Source organism: Pagrus pagrus (genome assembly GCF_965226575.1).
Source record: "Pagrus pagrus genome assembly, chromosome: 12".
NCBI classification, from domain to species: domain Eukaryota; kingdom Metazoa; phylum Chordata; class Actinopteri; order Spariformes; family Sparidae; genus Pagrus; species Pagrus pagrus.
In genome coordinates, this window is record NC_140196.1 from 17,704,327 (window position 1) to 17,728,429 (window position 24,103).

Here is a 24,103-nt window from a genome sequence, read left to right on the forward strand (position 1 = left end):
TCAGTCGCTCTTCTTATTTTTTAGGTAATTACTTCCAATTACTTTGTTTTCATTCGTTTAAAGCAACATTATGTGACTTATTTACCTTTATAAAATAAAAAAAACAGCTTCAGAATCATGTTGATGGTACAGTGTCTTGTAACAGGGTGAATGTTTGCTTCAACATACAAGTTTTCAACACATAACATTGTTATGACGTAATGAGTTTTGTTTGTAGTTAGCACCTACATTACGTCTGACAAACAGACCTGGGATTTATGTTTATGACAGTGGTGTTGCACTCAGAAACTGTGGGGGGCACCAAATCGCACAGAATGCCAATTGATACATTTCATTTAATTAAAGAGGTAAATCATTAACCTTATAGGGTTAATGATTAAACTATGCCTCACCACTGTAGGTATAGTTATTTAAAACTAGGTTTCACTAAAGTTCAGTGATGGATTGTAACTAAAGTACATTTACTACAACTTTAAGGTACTTAACTTGAGTATTTCCATTTTCTTCTATGTTAGAGTAGTACTTTAGCCGATTAAAAAGAAGCAGGAGAACATTTTTCTTCAGATAATTATATTTTTGACATTATATTTGTGGTTTCCATGGTGGAAACACTACCACTTTTGTCCACAGGGGCCGCCAAAATCAATAACATATCAAAGTTCCTTGTAGCAGCTTTAAAAAAAACAAAACAACCCAAAGCACTGATCCCAATGATCAGAAAACTGCCAAATATCTGGTCTGATAATTCATCAACCCATAGTAAATAGTATATGGATGCATATAAATATACTATAAATATACTGTATGTTTAATTTATGTTTATGTTTTACTTTTAAGCTAATTTACTGCCAGAGAATTGTACGGGTGACTTTCACTTTCACCAAAGTAATATTTCCACAAATCTTTTGCTTCTTTCTTTTCTCTTTTTTTTACTCAAGTATGACTTTGGGTACTTTTTACAACACTGCTAAAGTTAACATAAACATAAATCTCTGATCAAATCAAGTCATTTTTGTCGATAACCATTACCTGCATGCATGGCAGCAGCTGTGTTAGCAGACAAAAACATGCAAATACTTAAACTCATGTGCAAACAGTACAGTTTATATAAGGAAGCGTTTCCACCTCAGGGGGGTAATGTAGGCGGGCTTTGTGTGGAGCGGTATCCATCGCTACGCTGCAAGAATGTGCTGACTGAGCACAAACACTCTGACTCAACATGGAAACGAATGAGTCACTGGAGCCAAGTCGACAAGAAGAAAGAAAGGCAGCCGAATATCTCTCCAAGGAGATATGCAGCTGAAAACCCCCCAATATGGTATTTGAGCCCCCCTCCTCTTCCTTCAAAGCGCTCGCTCTCAGCATTTCATGTGGCCTGAGAACCCTCCAGGATGATGTACTGTAGCATATTGGTCCCCGGGGAGCCAAATGGCCTTGGTTTCTGCTGGAGGGTTTTAGTGGGCTTCATAAACAAGCCAAGCCTTGTCAGAGATACTGAAGGCTGCTGGCCCAAGCGCCTTCTATATTCGCATCTGACCAGCTATAAAAAAAGGAAATGTTTGGAGATTTCTTTACATATCTATCATTTATCATCCCCAGGTCTCTTTATTGCCCATTTCCCATGTCAAATGCTATTACATTTAATTTAACAGTCTCTGCTTTCAGCGCAGAAACACAATAAAAGCCAAAATTAATCAGAAGGACTTTTTGAAACCCAAACTGATATAACTTACAGATGGCTGTGGCTTCCCAAGGTAATAAAGAACAGGCTTTGTATAAGATTATGTAAACAAAGTAGAGCTTTGATATAGTGCGACTGTTGAAGTGAATGTGCCGCGATGACTGCGAGCCCCAAGAATTCAACACTTCTAGATTCCCCTCGGTGGCCCCAGAACCATCAGAGCTGACCTGAACTATAAACAACCGCGTCTGTTCCACGGCTTACATTCTTGCGACGCTGCAACAACATAGCTGAGATGTCTGAGCTGTGCCGTGCGTGGCCCTGCTGTGTCGATCTGTCGTTCTGTGGCCGGTGTGCCCAAACTTCTCAGATGCATGAGCTTAACAGAGAGCCCACGCCTGAGGGAGCGGCTGTCAGCACGACCTCAGGAAACTGTTTCTCTGATCATATTTTACCGCTAAATCCCTTCATCACTCACTTTTTTTTCCTCCCTCTCTTTCTGACTAACTACAGCCAGCTGCCCTCTTTATATCTGGAATGAGAAGAATCTTGCTTGCAAAATTAGTCTCTCATGTTGATACTGTATGCAGATTATGCTGTATTCAGCCCTGCACTGGTGGACTGGAGGGTTGCAGGAAAAAAAATTCCCTCGGATGCCCCTATGGTAGATAAAATGTGATAAAGTGCTCTCTAGGGTGCCCTTCCAGTGGACAAACATGATAAAGTGCCCTCTTGGATGCCCCTATGGTAGATAAAATGTGATAAAGTTCCCTCTAGGGTGCCCTTCCAGTGGACAAATGTGATAAAGTGCCATCTAGGGTGCCCTTCCAGTGGACAAACATGATAAAGTGCCTTCTAGGACGGGACAAAACGAGATAAAGTGCCCTCTAGGGTGCCCTTCCAGTGGAGAAAACGTGATAAAGTGCCCTCTAGGGTGCCCTTCCAGTGGAGAAAACGTGATAAAGTGCCCTCTAGGACGGGACAAAACGAGATAAAGTGCCCTCTAGGGTGTGACAAAATGTAACAAAGTGTCCTCTTGGGTGCCCTTCCAGTGGACAAAATGTGATGAAGTGCCCTCTCTTCAATAAAAATATATATCACAACTTTCTGCGTGCTGGTGCCCCAACAGATACAATTGGTGCCATTTTTATTTTTTTCGCCCCTGCCCCTCAAACATCCTGAGTCCGCCACTGCAACTCCGCTTTAGTCCATGGCTGCTTTTTAATAGCTGCACGCCATGACGGGATCAGAGTGGGGGATGAGTCGGTTTACCAAAAGTGCCTGCCTGTGCACGCCAGACTGATCTGTTTTCAGTTTTGGCTGAGGAAAGGTGCTGGAGTACTTTTGTGATGTAGACTTAGTGGATCACAGTGGATCATGTTGAATGTATGTAACACAGATGGAGATTTAATGTGAACTAAGTGCTTCCAATCAAGTACTTAGCGAAACTAGAGTAGACTTATTGCACGTTAGAGAAACGGTAAATACAAAACTGTGAGGACATGTCAAACATTTCAGTTAAAACGGCTGTTTGGATCCGATGTCACTCTGAGCTTCTGCAAAGTAAACTTCATCGCCTCTCTTTCCTTCAAATTGTATAACAGCGTTTCTGTGTGAGAGCCATCCCGGTTAGTGTGCCTCTATCTGATGGACATGCCGCTCCAAAAAGCCAATCCAGCTCTCGACCGCTAAACACACAAACACCATACATCACAAATACCCGCAGATGGACGAGCCTTAGCGCGGGCCTCTGAATCCCTCAAGTATTAAATAATTAAAAGAAGTCAAAATGGCTCTTCTCAGCCAGAGTAAACACGTGCCTGGCTATGAGGTCAGAGCTTGATGCCGACAGTGCCGTGAAGCAAAGATAATTTACTTTCACGTGTTTAACGTCTCGCTAAGTCATTTGGGGGAAAAACAAGTGCTTGTCTGGTATTGGCTTTGGCAGGCCGTTGAGTACTGCGGGCACCAGTGGTATTCTATGACATCCTCAGTCTCTATAAAGAGACGTCAATGGACAGATTGTGCAGCGCTTCATGGAAGCTCTGGCTGCAAACTGTGAGGAGATGGAGGCAAGCACACACACACAGACACCCAAACACTTAACTGAACATCAAATGAAACGTTTGCTTTGTAAACCGAAAATGTGTCAGTTTTACACCTAATCATGAATCAATCAGGTGAAAATAATCCAGGTGAAATCCAGCGACAGGTGACAGAAGTGAAGCGTCTGAATGAAGTTTTGTGTTCATATTAATTATTTAGATTTTTTTCAATCATGTACTTTCAAGGATATCATCATAATTGATTTTTTAAAGCTTTTCCAGGCCTGTTTGAAGTCCACACACATACATTTAACAACACTATAATGTAGTTTTATTACTAGCACTACATCAACTTTGGAGTGCTGGAGTTTTCACCACTTGACTTGTGGTTAAAGAAAAAAATGCATTTGAAAAACTCAAAAATTCAAAATGGAAATTTTGAATCGTTCCTAGAAATCATGACCCGTTCATTATAAATGAGAAGAACTATTTTCTCTCTACCATATCACTGCATCAACAAGAGGCTAGCTAACTAAGCTAACCAAGCTAGCTAACACAGAGTAGACACACGCCTCCTTCTGTGCAGTGATACGGTTGGCGGATGTAGTTAGGTAGAAAGAAAATAGTCCCTACATGAAACTGTTCACAATAAGGTCTGTGGGTTATCTTGAGTCACTATTTTTGAAGAAAGACGTTGCTGTTGAGTTTCTTCACATGTACAGTACATTTTAGGGCACTTTGACTTTTACATTCAAGAGAAGACGAACATCTCTATGGCAGATATTTCCAAAACTCATCAACTCAAGCTGGATAAGAAGCAACTACAGCTAATGTCCCTTTAACACTTCCCCCAAGACCTAGAGGACATTTGAAAATAACACATGGAAATAGTGGACACAAGTAGGTACAATATGTGATATTTGCAACTTTATTAAGTTATAGAGCTTTAAATTGACATTAGTAAGTTTTAACCTCAACATGACAATCTCAACTAAGAGGTGCTTTTGCATCGAGGCAGATTTCCATTAATGTGTTTTTCTCTATCTTTTGAAAGCATTGTATACATTTTAAAAATCACAGTATTTTCAAGAACATCCTAAACCCAAAAATGGTAAAATGTTTTTTTCTAATTTCTTTTTGTGATCAAGGACATTGATATGAAGTTAAATTCTGAGGCTGTTATGTAAATAGGTTTCTAATGAATAAGAAATATAGCAACTTCAGGCTGATGTTAACAACTCCTGGTGAGTCCCACCAACTTCCTGTTTAGACCTCCCATTGTGACAAGAATACTGACAATTGAGTTGGTTGAACAGATACAGAGACAAACCAGAACGCCACTAGTTCACCATCCGTCCCTTTATATGGATCCAGACTAATCTATTCTGGGCCGAGACCCATCCTCCATCCTCAAGTTTTGCTCAAATCCATTCAGCGGTTTTTGTGAAATCCTGCTGACAAACCAATCAAACAACATAACAAAACATAATTATCCCATACTTGCTCATCCCTGTTTGAATACTGCACAAATTTAGTTTTACACTAAATAAAGATATGATGTGGTTTCATTAAGAGAGTTGATTGCTTGTGGTCGGCCTGATCTACCAACCAAAGAGTCAGAGACTCAACTATCTACAAATTGGACCATTTTAATGGCATAACAACACCCACTTACCATTGAACATATAAACTCTTAGAACAATGTTCACTTACTGTAACCTTTTGCAGCATGGAGGCCATGAGTTGAGAGTTTTTTAAAAATCTCAGATTTTCCAGTAAGTTGACACTACACGACTAAGTGTTATCACTCTGCGGTTTCCAAAGTCAACAATAAACCTTCAAACTGAAGCTTATCGGTTTGAATTTGTGTTCAGAGGGAACAACTCACCTCGACTCTCCTCTCAACTCCTCTGCCAAGACCTGAGACCCATTTGGAAAAAAAACTCAAGGAAATGCTGGAGAGTTTCATGTAGAACTGTGTTCATTATACATGAATATTTTATATCATTCATTAGACCACAAAAATGTAATCTTGGCCCTTATTAACTCTTTTACTGGACAGCCTGCCTTTGTTGTTGCTTTTGTGCCAATAAAAGTTAGTTAAGGGCTTTTCTTTAATGACCAATGATATGAGACCGTATTGTCCAGAAACTGCTGCCTGGAGGCTGTCAGCTGTATCTTTTTAGTCTCACTTCTACTTTTATACTGGGCTAGACAAAATTTGTCTCAGTTTACAGTACACATAAGTTCTGCGGCCTCCAAGTACCCAATCAGTGCAACCACAAAGCCATAACTCCATCTCTGGTGATAATGTCTCTGGTTTATTCAAGAATGCATACGCTCACATCTCTCTCCATGTTTATGGCCATGTGCTTTCCAGACAAGAGAGGAGAAGCAAAGTGACTGTGAAATCTTTAGAGTCCTGGCCATGTATCTGAGGTTGAAACGCGATTTCTGGGTCTGACACAGCGCAGGGAGGAACTGCTTGGAAGTTTAAAAAGTTCTTTAATACACAGGAGATTCATGAAGAAAGATTCTGGGGAGAATAGCCGAAAATGATTATCTTTAGGAACAGATTTCACATGCCAAGAGGAGCAGAAAACTGTGGTCAGCGTTCACTATTTTTATCTTCAGTAGAAAATAGCTCTCAATGAAAACTGCCAAATGCAAACGAAATCCCAGTCAGCTCCATTGTACTGGGCTGGCAGCAGAAGTCCCTGCAGCAGATAACGCAAATCCCTGCCAGACACCACGAGGGGTGAGTGGGAAAATATCTTTTTTTTTTTTTCTGATTTGGATGAACTGACCGTTTAAGTTTTCCTCTTGGTACATCATTGAGTAAATTACCCAGTTTTCCAAGAAAGCAATCTCATTTTTTCAACAGCTGTATGAAAATAACAGCCCATTTGTCCGAATAAAATGTTGCCATTTTATGTTTCTATAAACCACGGACACATTCAAATTTGTACATTTCATACATAAATCACGTAGAGATTACAGGTAATGATGATCTTGTCAGCAGGTGGAGGAGGATGCTGGTGACATGACACCTGGGCAAGATTGTTGTCCGGTGAGAGACCACAGTTTGAGACTATGTTTCAACATTTGTAAGCAGGAAACCACTGGATATTTTTAACGTGAAGGACGGACCTTTTCAGCCATGTTAGTGGCAACAAAAACAGATATTTCTGAAAGGACGTGGAGACCATTTGCAACTGAAAACCAAGTATTTTTAAGAAGACGTCAGAACTATTTCAGCGTAGTTTGCGGCGTATACCATCTTTTCCTGATCCAACCAAATGGTTTTTGTGCCCAAACCTAACCAGACCATACTGTCACAACATCAACTTCAAATATTGAGCCTAAAGAAATGTAAAGTTGCCACATAAAGAAATGTAAAGATCCAGCATAGCAATGGTTTGCAGAAACATACATTGCCACCATTTATTCTTGCGATTGAGTCAGTCCGTCCTCATCAGAAAAACGACCAGTTGGTCGACAGTGAAAGCAGCTTATTACAACCCACAATGATGTTTATGTAATGTAATGATGTCAGGCAGCGATCTCTAGTGGCCATAGTAATAATTACAACAGCAAAGGAGGAAGTCAGGCAAAGAGCAAGAAGGTCTGCACAGGCAGGAGGAAGGGGACAGATGGTCGGATCAAACAAGCACAGGACTTTATGTGAAACCAAATATAAACGATGAGTTATTTCAACCTACTGAAATAACTCACTGCATAACTGAAGTTACATAAGTAATATAGTTATTCTAACCCAAAACACTATGTTTGCCTAAGTCTAACCTTAGAGTGACATGTCATTTTGTGAGTCAGTGGTAATCTACCTATTAGTGACGTTTAGGTATGAGGATGTGTTGGATTGGGTTGATGAAAACTAACTTTTCTTCACGATTCTGTCACTTTTTATAAGCAATAAAACAAGTGCAAAACGCTGGGATAGAGAAGTCTTATTGAGAAAAAATAAATGACACACTCCTGTAACTTGAGCTGCCTATAGCTGAGGCACTTAGCAACTACTAGCCAGTTGTAAAAAAGCCTATATGCTTACAGTCATTTTCCCCAGCATGAATAAAAAAATAAAAAAATCAATAACTGACACCAGGGATGATCTACTTGCGTTGCTCTCACACTCACCCCTCTCTCATGCTCCCTGGGCTTGTTAGCGAAGACGCTAGGCTGTTGGCATCAAAATTTCCCTCCAAGTTTTGATACCTGGAGCAGGTGTCTGCTGATGGAGAGAGAAACTCAGAATTTCCCCTGTTGTGGACGGTGCTGCTGTTTGAGTACACACCTGAAATACACACATAGATTAAATAAAGGATTACTTCACAGAAAATATATGTTTTGAGCTTTGACATCCACATGTGTTAGGGTTCAACTGATAGAGGACAATAATAGATAAGATGATAGGCACAGATAATGTTGTCTATGGTAATTTTAATCTATATTCACAGTAAAACTCGCCAACAGTTCAAATCCAAGCTGGCTAACGTTAGCCTACAGGTGCTGCTCACTGCAAAGGAACAAGCAAGGCTAATAACATTTCAGAGACACTTCCCAGGCCGATAGGGGGAAGTGTTTCATACTTAAAACATTTTTTGCTGCCGTTCATTTAAAGCTGTAACACAAATACCTGCTTGCCATCAGCAGGGCTTTCAACACTTGGCTTTGACTTTGAGTTTAAGGGAAGCTGATGATGATAGCATATGTCACCATGATAGCCGACATACATTAATGTACACGCACAGCTATACCTAACAGTCAGAAAGTTGGATTTAGGCTTTAACATTGGCCATTTCTGATAAGGAGAAAGTTCTCTTGGGACATTTTCAAAATGAAACACTGACATGCTTGTTTCACTCTGAATAAACATAGCTGGTAGTGTGCCGTTTGAGGCCTTTCCCTCAAAGTCTTCTGGGTATAACTGCAAGTAGTCTGAAGTAATAGACATGGACAGCTCTCCTGGACACTCTCCCCTCTCTATTGCCAACTGAGCCTCAGTGTACCTGACAGCTTCTTGATCCCAGTTCAGCTATTGAAAGGGAAAGAAAAAGAGGTTGGCTGGAAAACCGGTTTGGAGAAGCTGAAGGACGGGCGGGGAGGGGGCCAACTTGCCCGCAGTCAGTGCCCGGTAATTGGACAAGGTAAACACTGGCATGATGAGCTATCATCGAAGGAATGGGAGAGGAGGGAGAGGAAAAGGAGCAAATGAGGCCATGGGAGAAAATGAAAGAGACAGTTTAACAGCCCAGGTGTTCGGGCAATTACCCCTTTCTTTGTTTTTACTCATTTCCAGAGAGGTGTTGGGGGCTAAACACAGATTTCCACTGCTTTCGCTACCGTTTCATCTGTGCATACCTGTGAAGTCCTCTAAGCTCGGTAGAGGTGAGCTGTTTCCTTGGTGGAGATGCTGCCTCGCCAGACAATCACTCAAAATGTCCGACTCCAGCATCGTGTGCACTTGAACCTGTCACACAGACGACATACAGATACATTTAGTGTTGTGTTTTCACGTTGGTGAGCATGTGCGGTTGACTACTTGCATGTAGGGATGAAAGTAATTTTGTTAAAGCTGCAGCTTAGTTGCATCCAATTGTATTTTGCTGTTGGGCAATACAAGTCCCATGGAGCTAAACTCTGAAAGGATTTACTTCTCTTTTGATTACATACAGTAGATTGATAGAAAACAGTGATTTTTCTGCAGGCAATCTTCTACTGTTCATTTTTCAAAGAAATGATGCTTGAACCAGATGCCTGGTTCTTGTTTCATCTGGCGATCCAGCTTCTTGAGGTACAAACTCCAGAAATCTTGTTAGGCAATCTTATTCTAAAATGTTCTGACGAAGTTAAGGCAAGACAATTTACTTTATTATCCACCGTTAACATAGCATCCCCAAGGACTATCCAAAACAATTTAGTGGCAGCTCCAGGACTCAGAAGAAACTAGCGAAGGACACCCAGAAACCACAAAAGAACCATGAATAATCAGCGAAAAATGCTCGCCCAAACCAGTGTTTATGAAGATACAAACTTCAATGGCTGTGACACATCAGCTCAAAGAAATGTATAACCGTAAGGAGTTTATAAAGTGCATGTTTAATATTTTAAAGCCCCACAGGGTTTACTGCAGCGCAGGGCGTGTTAGCCATGTCACAACTTACAAGCACACGTGGTTCTGTTTAAAACAAACAAGGCATGGGAATACACACAAAGCCTGAGTGTCACTCACGGTCCATAGAAAACAAACAAGGCCCAGATAACATGAACAATAGGCTCCCTATTCTGACTTCCAGGGAGTGTGTGTAATACTTTGTTTTGTTGTATTTCATCCTACTGAATCAAACAACATGTTTAACGCTCCCCCTCTTCCATCTCTTTCTCTCAGAAACAAAGGTTCTTCACAGAAAGACGGGGTGCTACCCAGAACCACTGAAAAGGTTCTTCAAAAGGCAAGACCCAGTTCACCCATCACCGTCTTGATTTGCATATAATTTTGATTAAATTAAGTTAAGGGGCAATACAAAAGTTAATACTGTTAATAAAGGATGTTCTTGCTGTTACCTTGACCTCCCTCTCCTGAAGGCCTTTGGCTGAGTGAGCTTTGACGTGCTTTCGTAGCGAGCTGGGATCGGTGTAGCGCTTGGTGCATCCTGGGATCTGACAGGCGTACGGCTTCTGTGAATGAACCACGACGAGATGAGGTAAGAGGAGAGAGGAACAAAAAAGGAGAGAAATCCATAGAGGAGATACTACAGTGTACTCTGAACTGTGATTTCATGTTCGAAAAATACAGCCCAGTTGCCAGGATATAATATTAGCAGTTAACCTTTCTGCAAACCACAGATACGTCCAAGGTTGACATTCGTACCAAACATGGCAAAGGGACATTTCCAGATGTTTTTGTGGTGATGAAAACTGGGTGTTTTTTAAAGTGACCTGCAGACATTTCCGTCCATTTTTGTGGTGACTAAAACAGGTAGTTTAAGCCAAACCATGATGTATTCATGCCCCTAACCAAATGGTTAGCAGAGCATAAGCACAGCATTGTGGCAAGAGAGAAATAGGTTAAGTTTTAGCTCATCTGTGGTTTTGCAGAAACGTACTTTAACTAACAGTTATTCTGACGACTGGGTTGAAAAATAAGACATCTGACATATAACACGTACAAACAGTGACACTTTATCTTAATATCCCTTTATTGATTCTTGCACTAACACTGTTATATGTATATATGTATATGACTCCCAAACTGGAACTTTATACTCCATACTGGATCATTTCCATCAAGACTCACTCACTTCACATCACAACACAGTACAGTACAGACACACTGGATATGATGTGTTCATTCGAGTCACATCCAGGTGGTTTACAGGTGTGATGCTGTCTTTAATAGTCTTGTGTTTTACACACACAAACATTTAGAATAAATGCTGTAAATGTGGTTTCTTAGCGTGACAGCTGCACTAACAGAGAAAGGAAGGACATGCAGATCATGTCAATATTTGACGTAACGTACTCCTCAGCTGAAAATGGAGCATATTCACCTTTCGTCTGCAGAGTAAAGAGGAACAGCTCGGTATACAGATTTATCCTGTATAAATAAATAATACATTGCATTTTTTAGGTAAAGATTAAAGCAAGTGTCAGGCAAAATATTTGTCGACTAAGAGTTTTTTCACCTGGGTAAATAGTGCTGCATAGATCATAATAGACATGAAGAAACATACTTTGAATGATGGTTATATTGTAAACAGAGCTCCTCTTGGGGAAAAAGTTCTTACATATAGACAATGTTGCACCAAGTTTCTTCTCTTGGACTTACTGAGGTGCTGTCGCTTTAGTCGCCAGTATTTCACAATTTTATCAAAGTTTACACGACTAAATGAGCCCTTTTCCATGAATCTAATTCATTCCAGGTTTTTTCCTGTTTGTTCACTGAGTGTTTAACCAGGTGGAATGAATTAGGTTTTCATGAAAACACATGTACACAGTATTTAGTTGTTTATGTACCAGAATCTGAACGTCATAAGTAAAAAAATAAATGACGTACGTAGTGGTAACATCAATGCAGCAGATTCAAAGATAATACTTTGCTTATCTTAATTGTACGGAACCAATTGACCCATTGTTTTTTTTTAATTAAGAGCTCAGAAATAATGCATCAAGTCTAAAAGAGCTAACTCCCAAAGTGGTATTCAAAAGTTGGTTAAAATAAGACAAGTCATTATGATTTGTGAGGGATATGCGTCTAAAAAGAGGGCAGGACTGATGTAAAAAAAACAGAATCACTGTAAATCTGAGGGGACAGCTGTAGTTAAGAAGGGAATAATGTTTGGCATTTAAATTTTGTAAGTTAAGAATTAATTATCTCATAAAAAATGATTTAATCTACAAATGCAGAATGGCATGTTGGCATTAGTATCGTATTATCAACCCATATTATTACAAACAGACCCTTTTCACAACAGACGTTTTGACTTGTCGAAGCAGGAAAACCACACGTGTGACCAATATCGTTAACGATGTCTCCGTTCTATTAAATGTCATGTCAGTGACAATATTCCTGTTTACATGAACATGTGCGTACTCCGACTAACGAACTCAGCCTCCTCCTCTCAGTTGTTCAACCACTGTCTTCAAAAGGTCATGTCACGGTATCATATCCAAAAATCCGGAAACAACCGAGTCTTTCATAATGTTTTAAAAACAGGTGTGTTTCTCCTTCCGACCAGAAATGTGGGCTTTTCTTCTGTGCATTCATCTCCGCCTCAGCTTTGCAAAACTGTTTGCTGGTTTGTTTACAATGCACAGAGCTGACCGAATGCCACAGACCCTTAAAAAAACCTCTCTGAGTGCTTTTACTTTTAATACTCTAAAGTGCGTTTTTTTCATTATACTTGCATACTTTTACTTCAGGGTCATTTTAAATGGAGGACTTTTACTTGTACTCGTGGGATCAGTACTTTCACTTAAGCGCAGGATCTGAATACTTCCACAACCACTGACTTGTTGTAACAAATCATGCAGAAACTGGTGCGAGGTGGCTGTTATTGATTAAAAAAGTGAAGTTTTCAGGATATGTGAGCTGCAAATTTCTGACCTCACTTCGGAAAAACAAATCTTTCCTGACACGCCATTATTTATAACATTAGTAACACAATACAAGTTATTTAGTCAAACTTAAATAACTTGTATTGACACCAGCCTTTTCTTGGCTGGCTGTTATACTATATTCAGCAATTATTTACATTTAGACAGTCCTCCTCTGGGCCTCTGTGATGGCGCCAGATGTGTCTGATTCTTGATTTGTGACGCAACTGCGAAGCCGCCATTAGCCAGCGTGAAACCACAAAAAGGGAGAAAATAACTTTCTCCCCTTGTTGTAATAACACTGAGTGCGACGTACAGCTCCATCTCACTCGAGTAATAAGAGATCTGATTCGCTGGATTACTGCTAAATCCTCATCGCTTGTCAGCAGGAGTAAAAATAACTGTGGTTTATAGAATAAATCCACAGTAGGTATGTAGTTTCTCAATCCTAAAGAATGTTCGGACAGAAAGCGGAGGGAAGAGGGGAGCAGTGGCACTTTAAATTAAAGGGATTTGATGTGTGTTTAGTGCTGCACACGTTAGCCAGAACTACCTCACAAATATTGTATATCATAAAGAAATCAAGAGGTGAGGTTTTATGCTCTACAGCTCATTTTAGACATGGAGGATGTAGTATTTCTTGGCTTTATCTGTATAGTAAAGTGACGACTTGAACAGACATGAACAGTGATGGAGGAAGTATTTAGGTCCTTTAGTAGCTATTGAGTGAGTGAGTGAATGAAGGACTTTATTTCGAACAAAATAAGATGAAATAAAAAAGAAGTAACTAGTCTCACTTTTCTTCTTTTAACTCATATTATTATAACAACAAATTTGCACTCCTATAACATTATCAGAATCACAATGGTCCATTTAAAAAAGGTATCAAAGTCAGTATTGTGTAATTTCAGGACATTTAAATCTTTGAAAAATAAAATCTTTCAAAATATCTGACAATAATTTGGCCCCCCTGAAGTAACTCTGAGGACCCACTGTGTATAACAATGCATCAGTTATTACTTACTGCAGCTGTCACATCAAGGTAGTGGAGTAAAAAGTACAATATCTGCCTCTGAAAAGTAGTGAAGTAGACGTATAAAGCATGAAAAAATGAAAATGCTCAAGTCTCAAGTAAATAGAGTACTTATAATTGTATCCTGTTCAATGTACCACGGGCCATGAAAGGATGTTCATGGAAAGAGCCACGATACTGGCGCCATTCTGGCACCTGGTACTCAAGAGGGAGCCATGTCAGTTTTAAGAGTTTGGATTTCAAGGAGTACGAGTGTTTTCTATTTTCTCTGGGGCTGCATTAGTGGTGGATTTCATAACTTCTTTTGCCTGAATTTATGACAGTCGCCCCCGCTTCTCCGAGTCCCCTGATACATCTTCATATCAGTTTCATCACTCGAGGTCATTAGATGGTGAATTCTGCTGCCTGTTTTATAAAGCTTGACAGTACAAAAGTAAAGCATGACATGGTGTTGAGTTGAGACTCTTAATTTGATCAATTGTTGCTCACATGCTGTATGAGAAGCTCTTTGATTCTCGTATTTATTCATCCATGCAGTTGGCACGAGTGATAGCTGCAAATTTGTCACTTTTTAATGCAATTTGTAGACAAATTCAAGCTGAATTTGAGCAGGAAAAAAAGCAGTTTTAAGAACCTTAAAATGAACTGAACTTGATGGGGAGCCAATGTAAAGATGATAAGATCAGTGTAATGGACCATTTGTCCAGAGAAACTTGAGGCAGGAATTATATAATGGAAAAATAACAGCTAAAACTGATTAAAAAATAAGGTTCACTGGTTTCATACCATGAAATCTGTCATGTAAAGTGCAATCTTTAAGACAGGTGTGGATGGCTGTGTGTTGCTGTGTACTGACTGTGTCCAGATGTGTGCGCTGGTGTTTGGCCCGGTCGCTGGAGTTGCTGAAGGCCTTGAGGCAGCCGGGATGCTGGCAGATGTACGGTTTCTCTCCCGTGTGGCTCCTCAGGTGGATCTTCAGGTTCTCCAGACGTGAGAACGCTTTGGTGCAGCCTTCAAACTGACAAGGAACGCAAAAAAAAGTCTTGTGATGTCCCTCTAGATTTTTAGTATCTATCATCTTATCAGTTGGAAAAGTGGTGAAATTATAACATTTTGTCAGATTATCTACGTTTATACGACTTGCAACCTTGAAAAGCATCACATCATCCCAGCATTCAAGCATTCAAGGTTCACAGCCTGAGAGTGACGTCAGGGTAAAATGGCAGCAGTGTGAATATGGTCTATTAAAACATCTTATAAAAATCAAGTATGTTGGGCTGTCACTAATACATAATAAAATCACATTTCAACATCACAGATGAGCAAAGTCTAGTCCAACGGAAATAACTAGTCAAGAGGTAATATATATATAAATTCACACATTTTAGGTTATTGAATCATAAACTTCAGGTAATGGCCTTTTTCCCAGCACCTTGGAACATAACCACACACACACACACAGACACACACACACACACACACATTTACAAACACACACACTCGGCTGTGGTAGGTAAAAGTGTTTCTGTTGGACTTGAGCCAGACAAGAAGCAAATATCAGAGTCAGCAGGCTTCACACTGTAAACCAAAGCTTTACAGAAACTTTACCGTCACATTCAGTCTCAAATCTCTCAGACTTAAACTGTCGTCATGTCGGACATGTAAGTTAAAGTTTGCTCACAGGGAGTTCAACAACATTTAGAAGAATTTAGAAGAATTCCCCTTATGTGGCGAATGCAACACATTTTGAATGTTTTGAGGATCAAACTGAAAAATATCCAATTTATCCTTCAATCATTTGAATAAAAATAAGTCTCAGCAGAATGATAAAGACACAAAAATTAGGCAAAATCCTTTGTTTATCAAAGTGCAACGAGACACTTAATACGATTAATGGCCCATCTATGTTCGAGTTAATAATTCAAATACAGATTTGTTCCTGAAAAGTTGTTTTGCAAATCTTCAAATGAGATCCTGGTCTGACTCTTGTACGAAAATAAAAGAATAAAGTGTTTCATCCATTTGAAAATGATCCAGAGAGAAATATGGAAACAGTTTTTCTTCCTGATATTCAGTCCAGAGGTTTTATTAAGACTCACTAATGAGTCAGTAAATGTCAGTCACCTCATTTAGTTTAATAAGTCCGTGCGTAAAAACACACTACATCATGGCCATTAATCAACCTAAGGCTTTAATTCTCATCCATAAAACAACAACAACAACAACAACAAAATAAAGAAACCCATAATCATAATCAATCACATTAGAACACACATGTGCAGGTATTAGAGGACGGATTAAGGGCCTTCATGTGGTGGGAAACTGAGGATTACATGTGGCAGCTTTTATGTGAACTGAGCTGTGAGGACAAACTTCAGTCCGAGTTGTTTGAAAGGAGGATACACTTAATGCCTCACCACTGTAGTTAATACAGTATTTTTTTGTTTGAAAAAAATCAAACAAATGTAACCCTAAATGTAAGAAAACAAATGTGGCTCCAAAATAGAAACAGACTTCTAAGGTTGTTGACAGAGTAGAAATCTGACTGCAGCTTTATTTAAGATCTGTTACAGTTAATGTACTTTATTTCCTCAACATGTACAGCGCAATGTTTCTTTTTAAAGTCTAAAGAATAATGTTTCATTGTAATATTTAGATGTTATGGTTGATCCTGACATTTTCTATTTAGTTTTTTGTAAATCAGTGCCGTCATCTATCATGTTTCTCATTTTAATTTTTTAATGTTTGTGTGCACAATGGGGAATGTGGTAAAAAAAAAAAAAAAAAAAAAGTCTTGAGTAAAACTAAAACTATATGAAAAGTACTTATACTATAGTCATCTTAAAGGTGCACTCTGTAGTTTTGGGGACGACATTTTAATCAGAAGAGAAATATCTTCATTGACTGATTCTTTTTTTTATGCCTAAACAAACTAAATAAACAAACTGACCTTAAAGGACAACATAGTTTCATACTGTTTAACTTTGTTTATATTTGGCGGCCCCTGCCACCTTTCTAGCTTCAAACAGCGTTCTGGGGACCTTATTTTCCTCTGAGAACAGCTTGTTTATTCAGTTATGAAAAAATCCAATATGTCTAGATTGTATTATTACCTCATTAATATTGTTAAGATTATAAACCAGAGTTTGAATTTCTTCTCCAAAACTACATAGTGCCCCTTTAAAGTACCTCATATTACATGTACTTAAGCATTAAAAGTAATTTTCTGGCAATAAATGTATTAAAACTAAAATTTTGCAATGAAGTAAAATTATAGGCAACATATATTTACATGTGTATAGTAATAGGTGTGACTTCATGATTCTTTTCTATGATCAGAATCAGTGTTTTCAATCAGATTGTTGATAGAAAAAAAAAAAATTAAACTTAAATTTCCCCTGTATTTTATTTTTTCTTGACTACATTAACATCATTTATCAGTGTTTTTAACGTGGAAAGTAACTAAGTACTTTTACTGAAGTCCTGTAACAGTACAAATTTAAGTTGCTTTATTCAAGTATCCCCATGAAAAAAACAAAACCTACAATGTGTTTGTGGCAGTGGTAGGAAGGCTGCAGGTAAAGAGAGGGTGACACACCTGTGAGTATTTGGGCTGATTGTTTAGTGCTCGAGCGGGATGCAAGTAACCTGATACTGGTGGAATTAACCTGCTGTATATGTGAATAAAAAGTAGTATAAAGGCTCCAGAGGAAGCTTCATGTAATCAAGTGATGTCACTCAGTGGCATTGTGGGTAATGCAGGCACCAGATTTTGAAAAGCAGTCCACTGGCCCAGCGTTGCACTCCTATAACACTGTTGAACTCATTATGGACAGTTTAAAAACAAGTGATCAAAATCGATAGAGCAGAACCAGAGATATCGCCTTCTTTTATCATATTTATTTTTTATTTTATTGTACAAATGTGTCGTTATGGAGCACTTTGGGGATAGTCTCGACAGTTTTCGTGGGACTGACTCAAAATGCTGTTTTTTATTTATTCATTTATTTGACCATAATTGAACTTTCTGGCACGGAGAGATAAAATACAGCAGACTGCATTGGTCATTACATTCATGGTTGATTTTGGTGTTTGGTTTGGTTGGTGTTGACAGTGAAGTCAATACAGAACATCACCAGATTTATATTTTAAGTGTATCTGCATATAAGTGTCATTTCAGCACCATAAATTATGTATAATGACTCTACCACAGCGGATTTAAAAACACTTTGGGAACTTGTCTTTACAGCCTGAATAACACCAGACTAATCGGAGACTCAACATTACGAGCTGGTAAATACGGCGAATTCATTAACAAACACTGACTACATTCATGTGAAATATTCACTTTCCATTGCTGCACTACGAATGACTTAATTTACATGTTTTGGCCTGAACGCTTTATGAAAATGAAATGACGTTATTCACGTAGTTCAACTGTGACTTATGACTTTTTTGTGCTTGTTGATGTTGATTTAATTTTATTAATCTGTTCACAGGCAACTCTCCGCAGTAATATATTTACAAGCTGGCAGCAGATTAGGTCATTTTAATGAACTAATTCACTTAAGTAAGAAGCGTGTCGCTGAGTTCATATTTCTGAATGAATTATTAATCGGTTGATGACAGCAGCAGGGTCGCTGGGGAATAACGGAGACAGTTACTCACTCTGAGCGACAGGGAGTTGGCACCGAACTGAAGGTCATCACAGGACAGACGTGTTCGAGTGGCAACAGTTGTTTCAGAAATGATTCATGACAGAAGTGATGTAGGGAGTCGCTGTGCTGGGGCTCAAAGGCCACCGTTGTGATGGTCAGTGCAGAAAACACACAGTCTGTGTGTCTTCTCTGAACTGACAAGGTCAGGTTTTGTCTTTTTCCTGAACGTATGTATTTTTTTTAAATGCACAAGCTCGTATTTGTTGTACTCTGTCATTTTGAATTTATCATCCATCATCCTGTATGTTTTGAAAGACAAGTTGCACAGGCACACGAAAAGGAAAAGAGTTTTCTCTGTGGGAACTGAAGTGAATAATTTTTCTACTTATTGCACAACAAAATATCGTATCCTTTTTAGTTAGTTAGAATCCTTTAAAGGAACAGTTCATCCAAAAATGAAAATTCAGTTATTTTCTACTCACCCTCATGCTGATGGAAAGTCTGGTTAAGTTACGATTACACAAAACATTTCTGGAGCTTCACAGAACAACATTTACATTGTATTTACATGTATTTGCACTATTGTTATTATTTTCTGTGTGTTTTTATACACTCGGTGATGCAAAACGTGACTGACTTCTCTATTAAGATAATGTGAGTTTTGTTTTGTAGCACTGTTGACTGATACTAGTTGCTCTTCTGTTATATTTCTGACAAAGTAGCTGCTCATGAAGTCTTTGCTGCCCGGAGAACTCTGGGACTTGTAGTCTTAAACTTGCTGTTACCATAGTAACCCCAGGTGTCACCAAATCAAGCAGGACTGAAGGATTCCAACTTTAAAAATGGCCGTTATGTTTCAGAAGACAAGTTGCTCGAAGAGGTTTTTCTCTCTGTGAACATTAATTAATGATTCATCAGTTTATTCACTAACATAAAAACATATGCGACTTCATAACTGTGAATTAAATGCTTTCATTGGAACAAAAAGTGTGATCAGCAGGTTTTTGAACACTCAGTGCTACAGACACGTCCTCCATTCATTCAACAGTGCCACGTTTCTCCCTCTGGCACGCATGAGTAAGGGAAACCTGTCGCGAGGAGAGGAAACCGTTTGATCATCTCTCTGTCTGACACACTGTTGATCATCAGCTGCTCGGTCTGAGAGAAGTTGAGGCGTACTGTAAGCAGGTTAATGCCTTTCAGACCCAAATACACAAATAATGGCCAGTTTGATTGCAACATAAGCTGGAAAGGATGTGAGAGTTGATGGTTTCAACAGAGGTGGTGGAGCTGAAGTTGCTGAGGTTGCCAGTTTGAGTCTTGCATGTTTTTGGGTAAATCGTGGGCTAAGTCAGCGAAAAGACCTTCCTTCATCATTAATGAGCCTCCCTTGATATTCTGGTTCTGTAATCTGTACAAATCTGTTTACTGTGATCAGCCAGACAAAAGCAAACGGACTCACCATGCATTTGTTGGGTTTTTCTCCAGAGTGGACCCTCATGTGGATGAGCAGCTTGTAGCGAGCGTTGAAGGGTTTGTGGCGTCGCACGCAGCCGGCCCAGAAACAGGAAAACTCCTCTCCTTTGCGCTGGTCGATGTGCACCTTCTCGATGTGCCTCACCAGCTCCTCCTGGCTGCTGTAAGTGGCACTGCAGTCGATCCAATGACACGGCTGGTCCTGTTGGTCCACCGCGGGGTCCTGTCCTACGGGTCCGTTAAGTCTTGGGAAATGAAGTGGCGGGCTGTCCTGACCGTGGCCCACGTGGAACAGCTCCCCCTGCTGGTTGTTGATCTGAAACGGTTCCCTCTTACATGGTGAGAAATCATCTGCGGGCTCTTGTTTGATTGAGTGATACTCTTCCTGTATCTTTCGTTGCTGATGAGCAGGCTTGTTGCCCCCGGGTGTGTCAGAAAGAGGTGAAGAAGAGGCAAAAAATAAAGATGAAGAGGAAGAGGAAGAGGAAAGGGAGGATGGTGGAGAGCCAAACGGAGGAGATGTGGCACAGCTGGTGAGCATGTAGGATAAAGAGAGGGAGGGCTGGGGGTAACAACTGAACCTCTGGCTGTTGTTTTTAGGATCTGTGTCCTCCACGGTCTTTTCTATGTGGGATCCAGCTGTCTTACAGCTGAGCAGGGAGGTGAGGTCACGACCCAGCGAGGACAGGGACAGGGAAGTCCTTGGAAGGCAGCACACGCCCAGACCACCTGAATGTATCGACGACTGGCGGAAGCCACCAGAAGACAGCGGCGCCTGAAGATCCTCGGCATCCTCAAACGCGCTTCCAAAACCAGGAAGAGTCAGCTGGACGTCTGGAGGCCCGAGGTCAGGGGGCCACATGCTGGCCCCCGTTCGCTGACTTCCACCAAGAGATCCCTTCAGTAAAATTGCTGATGATGATTCTCTAAGAGCAGCTTTAAGAACCCATTGGAGGGGAAACCATCTTTTAGTTGGCAAATGTAATCAGATTAGATTGACTTTCAGCTGCTGGCATCTTCTCATTTCTACCAAAGCGTGTGCAATCTTCCGTCATTTGTTCCAAACTGCTGCTCGTCCCAGTCATCTCTCATACACTGTGGGAGACACAAACCAAACCCAAATGAGTCATCTTAAAATACAAAAAATATGAATACAAAACACTTTCTGAAACATATCACGTAACAGCTTTGTGTGGAAGAAGTACCCAGACACTTTCCTTATGAAAATGTACCAATACGTCGAACCAATAGTATAAAAAGCTAAAGTATTTATTATGCAGAAAAAATACCTCATGTAACAGTTTGGTGATATTCTACATTATTGGATTGTTAACAGGCGTCAATATGTAAGCAGCATTTTATCAGTGTAGCTGTTTGAGGTGGAACTAGTTTACATTTTTCTGACTTTTCTATATTCTTTGCTATCTTGATTTTGGTACAATATGTGAGTGCCTAAAAAAGTTACTTAAATGAAGCCACCTGAGAAGTTTCAGAATGTCTCTTTGAACTTTGAGCTGCCATCAACTCAAAAACATCTGGAACGTGACAAGGGGTCAAAAGTAGACAATCAGGAAGACGTCACAAGCCAAAAACATTGAGAACAAATAATCTTGTTTTGTCCTTGTTTAGCTAACTTCCCATCTGTTTTGCTGTGAACAATCCCCTCCCTCCCGCTCTACGTCACCGCACTTGCACGACTCATTTCTTTTTTTTTTTCAAGGCAGCTCTCTTTGTCTCTTTGTCTCTGTCTCTCTCTCTCTTGACTTCAAGTGTTTTTCATCACTTGTCCTGTTTAGTTGTATAAGCCGTCACAGGAAGTGTTGGGAATTGCTCGCTTTCCCTGTTCTGCTATTGCAGAAGGATCCCTGCTCTCTGCGTGTTGCCTGAGCACTCTCACCTCTTTGTCCTGATTGGATAAAGTGGGCAGGGATACCAGAATATTTCTTTCCTCTTTTGCTGCATGAGCAGTAGGAGGAGAGACATGGGTTACTGACCAAACACTCTATAACAGTTTAAAGGTCCTATTTGTAAGAAAAGTTGATTTTTGAGTCTCATTCCAAACTCGTCAAAAACGGACACTTTGGGATTGTAGGACGGGTCAGCCGCCATCCCAAAGCGTCAGTAAGTACAATACTACTTACTAATATCAGCTAAATTCATGCAGGATTTATTTATTGCCGTGTTGCAAAGCTGTGACGTAACTGGTGTCACAACTTGCCATCTGAAGGGTTGAAACCTAAAACTCAAAATGTGTCACACTCTGTTATTTTCAGCCATCGGCGACTCTGCGACCAATCATTCACAACAAATGGAGCAAGGTGACCAGCAGAGAAGTTCCCACATGAAGTCAAACCAAAACAAACAGCGCGTCCGACCGCCTTGTCAGCGGGCTTCAATCAAACAGTTGCGAGTGTGACGCTGCAGCGAGTGTATATTTGGTTTCCTTTGAGCTGCTGATTCATTACTGCAGGCATTAAGGCCACCCTCGCAGCAAACAGCCAGGCGTTGTGTGGCAGCCGATTGCCTGGAACCTGGTCCAGATGCTTGTTAACAGGAGAGGAGTAATGGACCACATCTCTCTGCTAGCTAGTGATGCAGGAGAGGGAGGAGAAGCCCCCCCACCCCTGTCACATATACAGAAGCTCTACTGTGCAACCGTCCTTGAGTGTTTATTGGAGTTGACTTGATTTCCACTGTTCTCTCTGCCATCTGCCAGATACTGATGATCTAATTTACAACAGGATCCACGCCACATGTAATTAGTCATCGGAAAGGTTCAATGAGATTTCATTTTATGAGCCAGAAAAGCGGCTCAGCTAAGATGATGAGTAAGTTCACTTCTGTAGTTATATTAGCTGACGAAGGAGTCACTAAGTGTAGGTTCATGCCCATAGTTTCCTGGTATAGTCTGGTTTAGTTTTATGATTCTTCCCGTAAATCGCTGGAGTTCCCCCCACCAGAGTCATGTAGCAGGCCAGTCATGGGAACTGTGGTTGAATCTTAATTAGAGAGCCTGAGATTTGTCTGTGTGTCAACAAGTTGAACGGGATTAATGATTCTTGCGCAGCTGAAGTGGTTTAGCATGTATGAAATATGATAATTGCGACCTAGTACCTGCTGGCTTTCAGAGCTAAAACCAATATTAGAGTTTTGAGGGCAAACTGAGGGATTTCAGATGCAGACACAACAATTTAAAGCAGTGGTTCAAGGAATCAGGTTGATGTTCACCGCCCCCACAAGCACTGGGCCTTTTAACTTACAAGTTAAAAAGAGGATTTTTGCAGTGATGGAATGTAACTAAGTACTTGTACTCAAGTATTGTACTTAACCCAATTTTGGGCTACTTGTATTTAATAACTAAAGCTGTTAGACAATGTAGTGGAGTAAAAAGTACAATATTTGCGTCTGAAATGTAGTGGAGTAAGGGTTGGAAGTTGCATAAAAAGGAAATACTTAAATGAGGCACCTCACATTTGTACTGGTACAGTACTTCAGTAAAGCACTTAGTTATGTTAAACATACTGACAAATGATGCTAATGTAGTCAAGGTAGCATAAAATAGATATAATTATATAAAATGCAATCACTCGAATGAAGCACCTTAAACTTGTACTATTACAGTAATTAAGTAAAAGTACTTAAGTTACTTGCATATATTCATTTAATGCTTCTTTATACTTCCACTCCACTACTTAATGGAGGCAAATGTACTTTTTACTCCACTACACTTCTTTGATAACTTTAGTAATCAAACAGGAATGTTACCTGAAAAGTAATTAGTAACTAAAGCTGTCAGACAAACGTAGCCATATGGAGTCAAAAGTACAAATATAGTGGAGGAGGGGAAGAAAGTTGCATAAAATGGAAATAATCAAATAAAGCACCTTAAATTTGTACCGTTACAGTACTTGAGTTAGTAAGTTACTTTTAACGTTAAACATACTGATTAATGGTCATAATGTAGTCAAGAACAGATTAAATACAGGGGAAGCGTTTTGTAATCACCTAAATTACAAGTACATTTACTCAAGTACTGTACTTACGTACAATTTTGAGGTACTTGCACTTTACCTTAGTATTTCCACTGTACTTTTTA

The 24,103-nt window shown here is 39.8% G+C and overlaps 1 protein-coding gene across 2 annotated transcripts in view; it reads right to left on the reverse strand.

The window, feature by feature from the left end:
• glis1a (GLIS family zinc finger 1a) overlaps positions 1–24,103 on the reverse strand; it is a 46,846-nt gene that overhangs the window by 3,983 nt on the left and 18,760 nt on the right. For both annotated transcript variants that reach the window (XR_014623761.1, XM_084369293.1), the window contains exons 2-6: positions 19,994–21,102; positions 14,730–14,891; positions 10,309–10,422; positions 9,106–9,214; positions 7,882–8,038 (exon numbers count right to left, since the gene is read on the reverse strand). Coding sequence is in view for 1 of the 2 variants with exons in the window: in XM_084369293.1 (XP_084225419.1) it covers positions 7,882–8,038; positions 9,106–9,214; positions 10,309–10,422; positions 14,730–14,891; positions 19,994–20,869 (1,418 nt within the window). In the remaining variant the exon portion in view is untranslated. The remainder of the gene's footprint in view (positions 1–7,881; positions 8,039–9,105; positions 9,215–10,308; positions 10,423–14,729; positions 14,892–19,993; positions 21,103–24,103) is intronic.